General features: G+C 41.8%; 1 protein-coding gene across 2 annotated transcripts in view; it reads left to right on the plus strand.

Moving 5' to 3' along the window:
• Nucleotides 1-9,729, plus strand: part of adamts17 (ADAM metallopeptidase with thrombospondin type 1 motif, 17) — a 193,226-nt gene extending 183,497 nt beyond the window's left edge. For both annotated transcript variants that reach the window (XM_061735776.1, XM_061735787.1), the window contains exons 22-23: nucleotides 8,738-8,915; nucleotides 9,050-9,729. In XM_061735776.1, coding sequence (XP_061591760.1) covers nucleotides 8,738-8,915; nucleotides 9,050-9,057 — 186 coding nt within the window. In that variant the 3' untranslated portion in view covers nucleotides 9,058-9,729. The remainder of the gene's footprint in view (nucleotides 1-8,737; nucleotides 8,916-9,049) is intronic.
• The last annotated feature ends 2,481 nt before the right edge of the window (nucleotides 9,730-12,210 follow it).

Here is a 12,210-nt window from a genome sequence, read left to right on the forward strand (position 1 = left end):
GACTCTAGACGCCAAAAAGCCCCCCCCCCCTTCATCTGATTGGTCCGTATTTGATACTTCCTACCTGCCATAACTTTTGAATGGTTTGACATAGAGAGTCGTGGGTGGTGTCATCGGACTCGGTATTGAGTATTTAAGATTAAGAGTAAGATTAAGATTAAGATACACTTCATTGTCCCACGTGTGGGAAATTCAGGTTGGGCTATAACCCATACCAATAGAAACACAGACAACAAGAATCAACAACAACAAAGGACAGGGACTTCTCAAGGACAAGAACATACACCATATTTACATAGACATAGACCACAGAGTGTGTGTACTAGATGATACCGTTTCAATAACACAGTTCAAAGATAACCCTCCTCTATATTTCATTTGCTGCTATTAAGTAGCCTTATTGAGGATGAGATAAAAGAGTTTTTAAATCTTTTTAGCCTACAGCGTGGGGCCCTAAACCTCCTCCCTGATGGCAGTACCTGGAACTCACTGTGTAACACGTGGGAAGGATCACAGCCTTAGAGCAGCCTGCTCATAGGTGGACTGCAGGTGTGGGTGTTCCTGTACACCTGTTATCTTCCATGCCATCTGCATGAGACCAACCAACTTGGACCTTAATTGTACAGACAAATTACCGTACCAAGCGGCAATGCAATAAGACTCTCACAAACAGCATGGTAAAAAATCAACATACATTTTTGTTCTACACCATGAACTCTCAATCGCCGCAACATGTGCAGTACAGGCGCTGTTGGAGTCTGCTACAGAGCGTGTCAACATGCATACTCCAAGTAAGCGAGCTATCAATAAAAACACCCAGATATTTAAACAAGGCTTCATTGTGTATGACCACAGGCCTGTGGTCACCCACTCCTCTGGGGTCAAAAACCATCTCCTCTGTCTTCTTAACATTCAAAAACAAGTGATTCATCACACCATGAGACAAAAAACTCTATTTCTGAATGATACTCAAATATCCCTGTCCTTCTTCATTAGGCCTAAGATGGCAGTGTCGTCTGAAAATTTAATGATACGATTATCACTGTTGCGGCTTCTACTTGACCTTCATTGGCCTGAATTAGCCCCTCCCCTTCATCTGATTGGTCGATATTTGATAGATCCTATTTTCTGCTGTAACTTTTGAATGGTGTGACATAAAGAGTCGTGGGTGGTGTCATCGGACATGGTTTTGAGTCATTGGCCATAATTGGTGCAAATTAGCCCCGCCCCTTCTTCTGATTGGTCGATATTTGATAGTTCCTATTTTCTGCCACAACTTTTGAATGGTTTCACATATGGCCCTTTTCCACTAGTACCTACACAGCGCTTCTACCTGCCACGCCCCCGTCTTGCACTTTTCCACTACGGGCCGAGGCGGGTGGAGCCGCGCCAAGCAGATACTTTTTCTGTAACCATTCTGCCGAGGTTTCTAACCGGGCTGAGCCGGCACTATATCAGGTAGAGGCGTGACGGGGCATGACGAGGCGTGACGAGGCGTGACGAGCCGTGACGAGCCAAGTCGGGCTGAGTAGGAACTAGTGGAAAAGCGCCATTAGAGTCATGAGTGGTGTCATTGGACTTCGTTTGTAAGCATGTTGGAACATTGTTGTTAAATTATTGGTTGTTTTTTTTGTTGTTTGAACTCCTGAGCACGAGGGTGTCAGTAAAACTACCATATATTATAATTAAGAAATTGTATTAAACATGAATAAAAGTAACCTAGTGAACATTTATTTGTGTCAAAACATTTCTTTTTAAATGTACACATTTCTAATGTAACTATCTCATGTAGCATACTTAAATTCTCCTTAGAACAAAAATTTGCGTCATCTGTAAATTGTGTCAAAAGTACCAATGTGAATATTTTAAATACCTTGTAAATATCATTAAAGGGGACCTATTATGGCATCTAATACCTATTTTAAACAGGCCTTGAATGTCTTAAAAACAAGCTTTTGATTGTTTTTGCTTAGTTGTGGGCATGGTTTCACGCATCGGAGGCCAACCGATGTAAATCGCTCCGTCGCTACGTAAAGACGGGAGCAGAATCTTATTGGCTCGTAGATCCACATCACACTGGACGATCATCCGGGCGGCTGTACAGACACTGCAGAATCTGGTTGTTTCCTCCTTCTCTGAGTTGGCAGGCTGAGGGGAGACCACTTTATATACTGTATGTTAAAGCAAGAGAAAACCGGTTTTTCATAATAGGTCCCCTTTAAGATGAAGAATAAACAATTTTGTACCCAAAACTGATCCCTATTGGACACCACAAGCAATGTCCAAGCATGACGAATACTCTCCCATCTTCACAAACTGTCCTCTGCATCCTTTATGAGATCTCAAACAGAGCAATACCACCCCTCTGATTCCATATTGGTACACTGTATTTAGTAATGTCATAATTACTTCTCTTTTTTTTTTTTAAGGCTGATGAATACATCCACATAAAACCGATTACCAGTATGTTCTATCCACCTTATTCCTACGGCCCATGAGGCTTTGCGCGAATTGTGGGTGCTACTTCCGGCGCGTGCCGGAACCGGCGTTTGTTTACATGCTGAGTGAACGCGTTAACCCTCTTTCTCCGAGCGTTGGGGATATAAAACATGTGGAAACACCACCTGTCACAGCTCAAACGGGACAATATCATCTTACCTCTGCCTCCTGCTGTTGAGGGATGGGAGGACGACCTGAACAAGTGAAGAAATGCTTAGAAGATGAGAAGTATCTCATTCTTCCCAATGGTCAAAGTGGATACTCCTCCAGGTGGGTAAATATTGTTACTTATCAGTACTCGAGGTGAGGGGGGATGGCATCCCCCTGAAATACAAACGCTCCAAATCATCCCCCTTTCCATCCCTTATGTCATTTCATCAATGAATGTGGTTTTACTGCTATTTCAACATTTAGAGTCATCACCAGAAAAATAACATTTGACAATTTTCACCTGTTTCAAGTAAATTTTCTTCTTATTACAAGCAAAAAAATCTTGTTCCACTGGCAGATTTTTTTTACTTATTTCAAGTTAAAATCTACTTGAAACAGGTGAAAATTGTTCTTTTTTCCAGTGATGAGTCTTGTTTTAAGTGTAATGAGATTTTTTTTTACTAAAATGAGACATTTTAACTAGAAATAAGACAAATATTCTTGTTAAGATTTTGAGTTTTTGCAGTGATCCATGTTACTTATCCTGTGAAGGACAGAGTCATATTGATAAGTTCAGAAAAGTGTTTTTTATTGTTGTGTTTTGATGTATTTGATGTAAGCCCAGTGGATATTTAAAGCTTACAGAAGGCTGCATTTAACTGCTGCTATGTCATTCCTGCAGTATTTCTGCAGGTGTTTTGGTCACTGCTATTGTTTGTAATATATTATATTATTTGTAATCAGAACAAATTATCTGTCCCCATATGATAAAATCCACCATCCCCCCTGATTTTTTTTTTTACAACTCGAGTACTGCTTATAATCTATGAACTAATGTGACAGGTAGGCTACTTGTGAACCTACATTAAGACAAACTGTAAGCCATCTTTTATATTTATTCTTTCAGGTCCAGCTGGCAGTGATGTGCCTGGGGCTGCAGAGCTGGTTATCTGGACACCAACTGAGCACCTGGAGTTCCACATTTCATTTGACAAAGACTTCAGATACACACATGAAACACCTCCAGAACTTTCACATACTTCCAACATTTGTAGATGAATTTAGTACAAAGAAGATTCAGCTCTGCCCCTCTGTATAAAGCTAGGGGGAAACAGTACAACAGACTTCATTTTTGTTTTCAGTTTTATTAAAAACAGAACCTGAAAGATCCCCTCCTGACATATTAGGACATACAATATAGGGACATGAATCAAAACATTTTAACACAAAAATATTGTTTAACAAAAGCACATTACATTTGTGTCTTAAGTGAGAGAAATTCAGTTTACTGTCGGAGGACTTAAGAAACCAGAAAATATTCACACCTGACTAACTGAAATCACAATATTTAGACTTTTATCTCCTCAAAAAAACAACAATTGCAGCTGGACCTCAGTTGTTTTCAGAAAATGTTAAATGAATGAAATATGTAAGTGCAGCTCTACAAACTACATACAGCACTTACCTGTTGAGAGTTATGTGTTAAAGATACTGTAAGTGTAACGGTACCTAAATTGTTTTCAGAAAATGTTAAATGAATGAAATATGTAAGTATGTTTAAGTGCAATATTAAATGTCTTCTCACTTTTCACTTGAAATAAACTCAGCTCTTAAATTCACTAAACCAGCACAAATCTTGAGCATTTTGTCAATTTTGGGCACAAAGTGAATTGGCCCTGTTTGAGAAAGAATCTTGTACACCTTCAGGTTCCTTATTCAACATGAATGCAGCCATGAGCAATGCGGCGTGTGTGAGTGACCTCCTCACTGGTCAGCTGGCATCCTTTGCGTGTGAATGCTGGAATGATTAGTTTCCCCCTACGCTCCTCCAGCAAGTCTCTAACTGTGAAACCACGGTCACCCATCACCTCATCTCCAGCACGTAAATAATAGAATAGGTGTGGTCCTCCATCCCTGGATCTGACCACTGTGTTTGGGCATCACAGGAAGCTTTGGTGTTGAGCACAGCTACTCCTTCTGATCCATCTGGTCAGGCTCATCTGAGGGAGCAATACAGTACACAATTATTAAGATAAGATATGATACATTAGGGTTTTCCCTACCACTATAACACCCCCAGCCCCCTCATCAAATGTACCTGGGGGAAGACCTGCAACCACATCACCTAAGCCCTCCAGAAGTTTAGGAAAAAACCGGTACATTATCACAGCCAGTACTGGAGTTGAGGGGGGATGAGGGGGATGGCATCCCCCCCTGAAATAAAAACGGTCCAAATCATCCCCCCTGTAAAACTGCCATCCCCCCTTTCCATCCCTTATGTCAGTTCATCAATGAATGTGGTTTTACTGCTATTTCAACATTTACATTTAACATTCTGGTTAGAGTCATCACCACAAAAATGTGACAATTCTCACCTGTTTCAGGTAAATTTTCACTTGAAATAAGTAAGAAAATCTGCCAGTGGGACAAGATTTATCTTCTTATTACAAGCAAAAAAATCTTGTTGCACTGGCAGATTTTTCTACTTATTTCAAGTGAAAATCTACTTGAAACAGGTGAAAATTGTTGTTTTTTACAGTGATGAGTCTTGTTTTAAGTGTAATGAGAATTTTTGACTAAAATGAGACATTTTAACTAAAAATAAGACAAATATTCTTGTTAAGATTGTGAGTTTTTGCAGTGATCCATTTTACTTATCCTGTGAAGGACAGAGTCATATTGATAAGTTCAGAAAAGTGTTTTTTATTGTTGTGTTTTGATGTATTTGATGTAAGCCCAGTGGATATTTAAAGCTTACAGAAGGCTGCATTTAACTGCTGCTATGTCATTCCTGCAGTATTTCTGCAGGTGTTTTGGTCACTGCTGTTATTTGTAATATATTATATTATTTGTAATCAGCACAAATTATCTGTCCCCATATGATAAAATCCACCATTTTTATTTCACAACTCGAGTACTGATCACAGCTAAGATTTAAAAATTAATTAACAAAAAACTTTTTTCTTATCAACACGTCTGTAGTGAAACTATTGTATTTTTATTCTAATGCTGCCCTGCAGTCCGTGCCATAAACACACTTTGTATTTTAACTTCACAGAAAATAATAAATAATACTAAAGGTTGTCATTACCGGACAAATACTACAATGCTGTGTCCTCCATACACCTGAAATCATACCTGATGTTCTCATGACATTAACCTGAAATCATACCTGATTTTTCATGACATTCCTGTCAATCCTCTGAGGATTCCCGTCTCTCCTCCGGTGCTTTGTCGGATCCAGCCACAAAGTAGGATGCAGGTTTTCCTCCACAACACGACGTACCCGAGCTCATTTTAGTAAATGCTACGGTTGATAAACATGTTAAACATTAAATTTCAGAAAACAAAACCGCTAGATTGAAAGCAAATTGCCTTAAAATAAACCGCTGCTCCCGCTCAGCTGCCATGGTTAGTCAATGGCGTTACGCAACTTCCGGCGTCTCACCGGAAGTTGCACCCACAACCGTTTCTACAGTAGAGGCTCCAGGAATAAGGTGGATAGCATTTGTAATCTTCTCAGCTCTATCAAATAATCTGAACGGCAAATGCAAAGAATTATATTAAGTGACTTCAAAATGAATGGTACTCAAAGAAAATACTAAATATTAGCATTGACTAGCATCAACTTCTTGGAGCAAATTGAGCACTCATACAAGATGTTTTTTTTTTTGTTTTTTTTTGCTGACATAAATCGTTCATATTACAGATTGCACATGTCCATGCTGTTGCAGATAGTTGACCAGTGCATGCAGTTGGACAGGCAGGACATGGTTGTTTGCCTTAATGTAAACCTAAAGCACAATAGAGGGAATGCACATGACGTCACAGATGCAGCTTCACAGCGGGTTGTGGCAGAAAGACTGAGTGTCAGAAAGACTGAGTGTCAGAGAGACTGAGTGACAGAAAGACTGAGTGTCAGAAAGACTGAGTGGCAGCGTCAACTTTCAATTTGAGCAACTGGAAAACATCTAAAATGGGAAAGAGTTGTTGTGCGATCGACTGCACTCATAGATTTAGCAAGAAATCGGACAAATGGATCGCTGCAATTCACAGAAACAACTGGATTCCAGACACCGAATCGTGGATTTGCGGTTCCCATTTTGTATCAGGTAATGTTGGATTTTTGGGTAGCTAACGTTAAACGGTCAAATCATAAAGTTCAGTGTCACTTTAATTTCACCAACAAATCCTGCCTTGAAGTCGGACCAAGCGTCAAGACTTTTGTAATCCTGTATTTCTCCGGCGTAGAAATTAAGTACATATAAATATCAGGAAACTCAATTCGTGGCCAAACATTAATGTCCATGGACCACTGGTTCTTGGTAACTGTACCAAATATTAATGTCCATGGACCACTGGTTCTTGGTAACTGTACCAAATATTAATGTCCATGGACCACTGGTTCTTGGTAACTGTACCAAATATTAATGTCCATGGACCACTGGTTCTTGGTAACTGTACCAAATATTAATGTCCATGGACCACTGGTTCTTGGGGTAACTGTACCAAATATTAATGTCCATGGACCACTGGTTCTTGGGGTAACTGTACCAAATATTAATGTCCATGGACCACTGGTTCTTGGGGTAACTGTACCAAATATTAATGTCCATGGACCACTGGTTCTTGGGGTAACTGTACCAAATATTAATGTCCATGGACCACTGGTTCTTGGTAACTGTACCAAATATTAATGTCCATGGACCACTGGTTCTTGGTAACTGTACCAAATATTAATGTCCATGGACCACTGGTTCTTGGTAACTGTACCAAATATTAATGTCCATGGACCACTGGTTCTTGGGGTAACTGTACCAAATATTAATGTCCATGGACCACTGGTTCTTGGGGTAACTGTACCAAATATTAATGTCCATGGACCACTGGTTCTTGGTAACTGTACCAAATATTAATGTCCATGGACCACTGGTTCTTGGTAACTGTACCAAATATTAATGTCCATGGACCACTGGTTCTTGGGGTAACTGTACCAAATATTAATGTCCATGGACCACTGGTTCTTGGGGTAACTGTACCAAATATTAATGTCCATGGACCACTGGTTCTTGGGGTAACTGTACCAAATATTAATGTCCATGGACCACTGGTTCTTGGTAACTGTACCAAATATTAATGTCCATGGACCACTGGTTCTTGGTAACTGTACCAAATATTAATGTCCATGGACCACTGGTTCTTGGTAACTGTACCAAATATTAATGTCCATGGACCACTGGTTCTTGGTAACTGTACCAAATATTAATGTCCATGGACCACTGGTTCTTGGTAACTGTACCAAATATTAATGTCCATGGACCACTGGTTCTTGGTAACTGTACCAAATATTAATGTCCATGGACCACTGGTTCTTGGGGTAACTGTACCAAATATTAATGTCCATGGACCACTGGTTCTTGGGGTAACTGTACCAAATATTAATGTCCATGGACCACTGGTTCTTGGGGTAACTGTACCAAATATTAATGTCCATGGACCACTGGTTCTTGGTAACTGTACCAAATATTAATGTCCATGGACCACTGGTTCTTGGTAACTGTACCAAATATTAATGTCCATGGACCACTGGTTCTTGGTAACTGTACCAAATATTAATGTCCATGGACCACTGGTTCTTGGTAACTGTACCAAATATTAATGTCCATGGACCACTGGTTCTTGGTAACTGTACCAAATATTAATGTCCATGGACCACTGGTTCTTGGTAACTGTACCAAATATTAATGTCCATGGACCACTGGTTCTTGGGGTAACTGTACCAAATATTAATGTCCATGGACCACTGGTTCTTGGGGTAACTGTACAGGTCACTGTCAAGTCCAACTGCCTTTAATTTAAGCTGATAATCAGCTGTTATCCCGTCTTCTCCACTAGTTCCAGCTGTTTTTACCACTCAGTGTGAGTAAGGGGGCTGGTCCAGTGGGAAAGTGACGTCAATGCAGACCCTCTTTAAGCTGCTTTAGGCCATGCTTTGTCTCTGTTCAAATACCTTGTAAAGACCTGCACATGCCGATCATTTACAACAAACCAAGCAGTGAAATCTGGAACATTTTATTGGCTTTTTCAGTGCTCATCTACGTGTGGAAAAGGCCTCCAGTCACGAGTAGTCCAGTGTATGCATAAAGTGACTGGTCGTCACGGTGACAGCTGCCCGCTGATGCTGAGACCACGGATCTACCGTCCCTGTCATCACAGCACCTGCACTGAGGAAGTTAAAGTGAACGCCATCGCTCCCCAAACGCTGGGTAAGGGGCTCGTCAAGACTGCAGTCTGGTTCCTCAACACCCAAATGTTACTCTTTACAAACAAACACACAAATGCTAAAGGCTGTCTACGCTTCGCTGTCCTGGTTTACATTGTCTCTTTTTTATAAAAACAGGTGCCTGATCAAATCCATGGATGAGCTCTCCCCTTGATTAGATAGCGATTCTGCTCTGGAGCCCCCAGAGCTGTTTGGGGAAAGATGAATGTTGCCCAAACTGCTCAACGACGGACAACTGCACACCAGCTGCACATTTACTGTGAGTCAGAGGCTTCGTCAGATGAGCTGCTGCAAGGATCCAGGCAGCTCTTTCCAGCCATCCCAAACAGCGTTATACGATGACTGTGCCAAGAGAGGAGGCTGAAATGCTAAAAGTATCTGCTTGTTATTTGATCTTAGGTTTCATTTTTACTTTTTACTTTTCATGAAGTTTACACTAAGAATACTGCAACAACATTATTTCCATTGTGGGATCAAGAAAGGTTTATATGATTATATTCTGATACTTATTTGAATAACGAGCTTTTGAAGCAAGCCTGTGTGTTGAACAAATCGTGTGGATTTGAGTATGTATGGTGTTATTTTTGTTCTTTTAGCAATACAGGTGGCACAGAGAGCTACTGAAAATGTAGGTTATAAAGACTCCAAACACCACAAGCTCTTCCTTTGTCACAGTTCATGGGAGTGAAATTCTCCCACCTGTACCCCGACTGGGAGGAGCAACAACGCTCCCGAGACTTCCTTCACCGTGCCTCAATCAAACCTTTACAAAAACAAAACAGCAATGGAAAACTGTCCTGGAAAAATGAACTGGTACCCCAGAAAAGAGTCAAACTAAAGATGTGTTAAACTGAAGGGTGTCCTGTAATCAACGTCCCAGGTGTCTTCAGTCAGTCTGACTGTTTAAAGGGTTGAAAGTGGTCACTCGGCTGTTTGTGTCGTGGTGGCGTTTACCACACTGAACGTGTCCAGAGACATCAGAGGGGAGGGTTGTCTGATGATATGAGCGCAGAACGGATCCAAGGTGAACTCCAGGGTCAAGGAAACGTCAGTGTTGAAAATAAATGGACATTTCTGAGGGAACGTCCTTTGGACAGAAGAGACAAAGCTTTGTGACACGTTGCATCAGTTCTGTTCAAAGACACAAAAAAAGTTACTGTTGTGCTGTTACTGCGGTGTTAATGCGCTCTTACTGTGGCATTAATGCGCTATTACTGCAGCGTTACTGTGGCATTAATTCACCATTACTGCAGCGTTACTGTGGCGTTAATTCACCATTACTGCAGCATTACTGTGGCGTTAATTTGCCATAACTGCAGCGTTACTGTAGCATTACTGGGCTAATACTGCAGCGTTATTGCCGCATTACTGCGGCGTTACTGTACTGTTACTGGCTGTTACTGCGGCATTATTGCTGCATTACTGCGGCGTTACTGTGCTGTTACTGCGACGTTACTGTACTGTTACTGGCTGTTACTGCAGCGTTATTGCTGCATTACTGCGGCGTTACTGTGCTGTTACTGCAACGTTACTGTACTGTTACTGGCTGTTACTGCGGCGTTATTGCTGCATTACTGCGGCGTTACTGTGCTGTTACTGCAACGTTACTGTACTGTTACTGGCTGTTACTGCGGCGTTATTGCTGCATTACTGCGGCGTTACTGTGCTGTTACTGCGACGTTACTGTGCTGTTACTGCGGCGTTATTGCTGCATTACTGCAGCATTACTGTGCTGTTACTGGCTGTTACTGGGGCATTACTGGGCTGTTACTGTGGCGTTACTGGGCTCTTACTGTGGCGTTACTGGGCTGTTACTGTGGCGTTACTGGGCTGTTACTGTGGCGTTACTGGGCTGTTACTGCGGCGTTATTGCTGCATTACTGCAGCATTACTGTGCTGTTACTGTGCTATTACTGCAGCGTTAATGCGCTGTTGCTGGGCTGTTACTGCGGCGTGACTGCCCTGTTACTGTGGTGTTACTGCGCTATAACTGCGGCATTACTGGGATGTTACTGCAAAGTTACTGGCTGTTACTGCAACGTTACTGTGGCGTTAATGCGCTGTTACTGCGGCGTGACTGCAGTGTTACTGCACTGTTACTACAGCGTTACTGCGGTGTTAATGCGCTGTTACTGCAGCGTTACTGTGGCAATGCACTGTTACTGCGGCGTAACTGCGCTATAACTGCGGCATTACTGGGATGTTACTGGCTGTTACTGCAACGTTACTGCAGCGTTACTGCGGCATTATTGCAGCGTTACTTCGGCATTACTGGGCTGTTACTGCGGCGTGACTGCGCTATAACTGCGCTGTTATTGCAGCTTTACTGTGTTGGTACTGCAGCGTTACCTAAAAACAAACTCTGACAAGTTTGTCAGAGTTCAGGTTGTTGAACTTTTGAACTGACGCAGTAATCAGGACGGGCGGTGGGCCAGCCAGGAGAGGACCAATACATAATAATAATAATAACTAGAAAATTTCTGGAAATTTTGATATGGGCATGCCCTACCGCCCATTCGAGCCCTCTCGCTGCTCTGGTTTGGGGCTGCAGTGTTTGTGTTGGGGGCGGTTTTATGTCAGTTTGAGGTGTTTACGGTTGTATTTCATTCATTCCTGTGCTCCCAATAGCTATTAATGGGGCGCGCTTTTTGCCGTCTAGCGTCCCCACGGTAACGCTTTTGACTGAGAAAAGCAATGCCCATCGAGGCACAATGGAGACGCATCCAACGATGTATGCCATGCATGGGAGCATGTTCCGGTTCAGGCTACGTTAACGGATAGGTTTTTTTTTCACCATGGTACAAAACCCCATTTGAATGAATGGGGCCATTTGGCCTGGATTTTGACATAAAATTTCCTTAAATGCCAGCTTCATGAAATTTGAGTATGTTGAAGTCCACAGCGTGCCGAGTCAGGGGACATTTGTACGATGTCTCTACGATAACCTGTTGCCTAGCAACAAGCGTCCAAATTCAAACAGAAATAAAAAAAAAAATGAAAGGCCAATATCGCAAAAACTGTAATAATTAGCATAATGAGGTTGTACGTAGCGTTAGGGACAATCGGGCCGAGTGTTTGAAAGTTTGAACGATGTCTCTACGATAAAGTTCGACCAAGCAATAAGCGTCTGAATTTTTGCCTTTTTTTTTGCTTTTTGGCATCTAGCGTTGCCACGGTAACACTTTTGACTGAGAAAAGTAATGCCCATCGAGGCACGATGGAGACGCATCCAACGATATATGCCATGCATGGGTGCACATTCCGGTTCGGGCAGCATT

The sequence above is a fragment of the Cololabis saira genome, chromosome 2 (genome assembly GCF_033807715.1).
Source record: "Cololabis saira isolate AMF1-May2022 chromosome 2, fColSai1.1, whole genome shotgun sequence".
Lineage (NCBI taxonomy): Eukaryota > Metazoa > Chordata > Actinopteri > Beloniformes > Belonidae > Cololabis > Cololabis saira.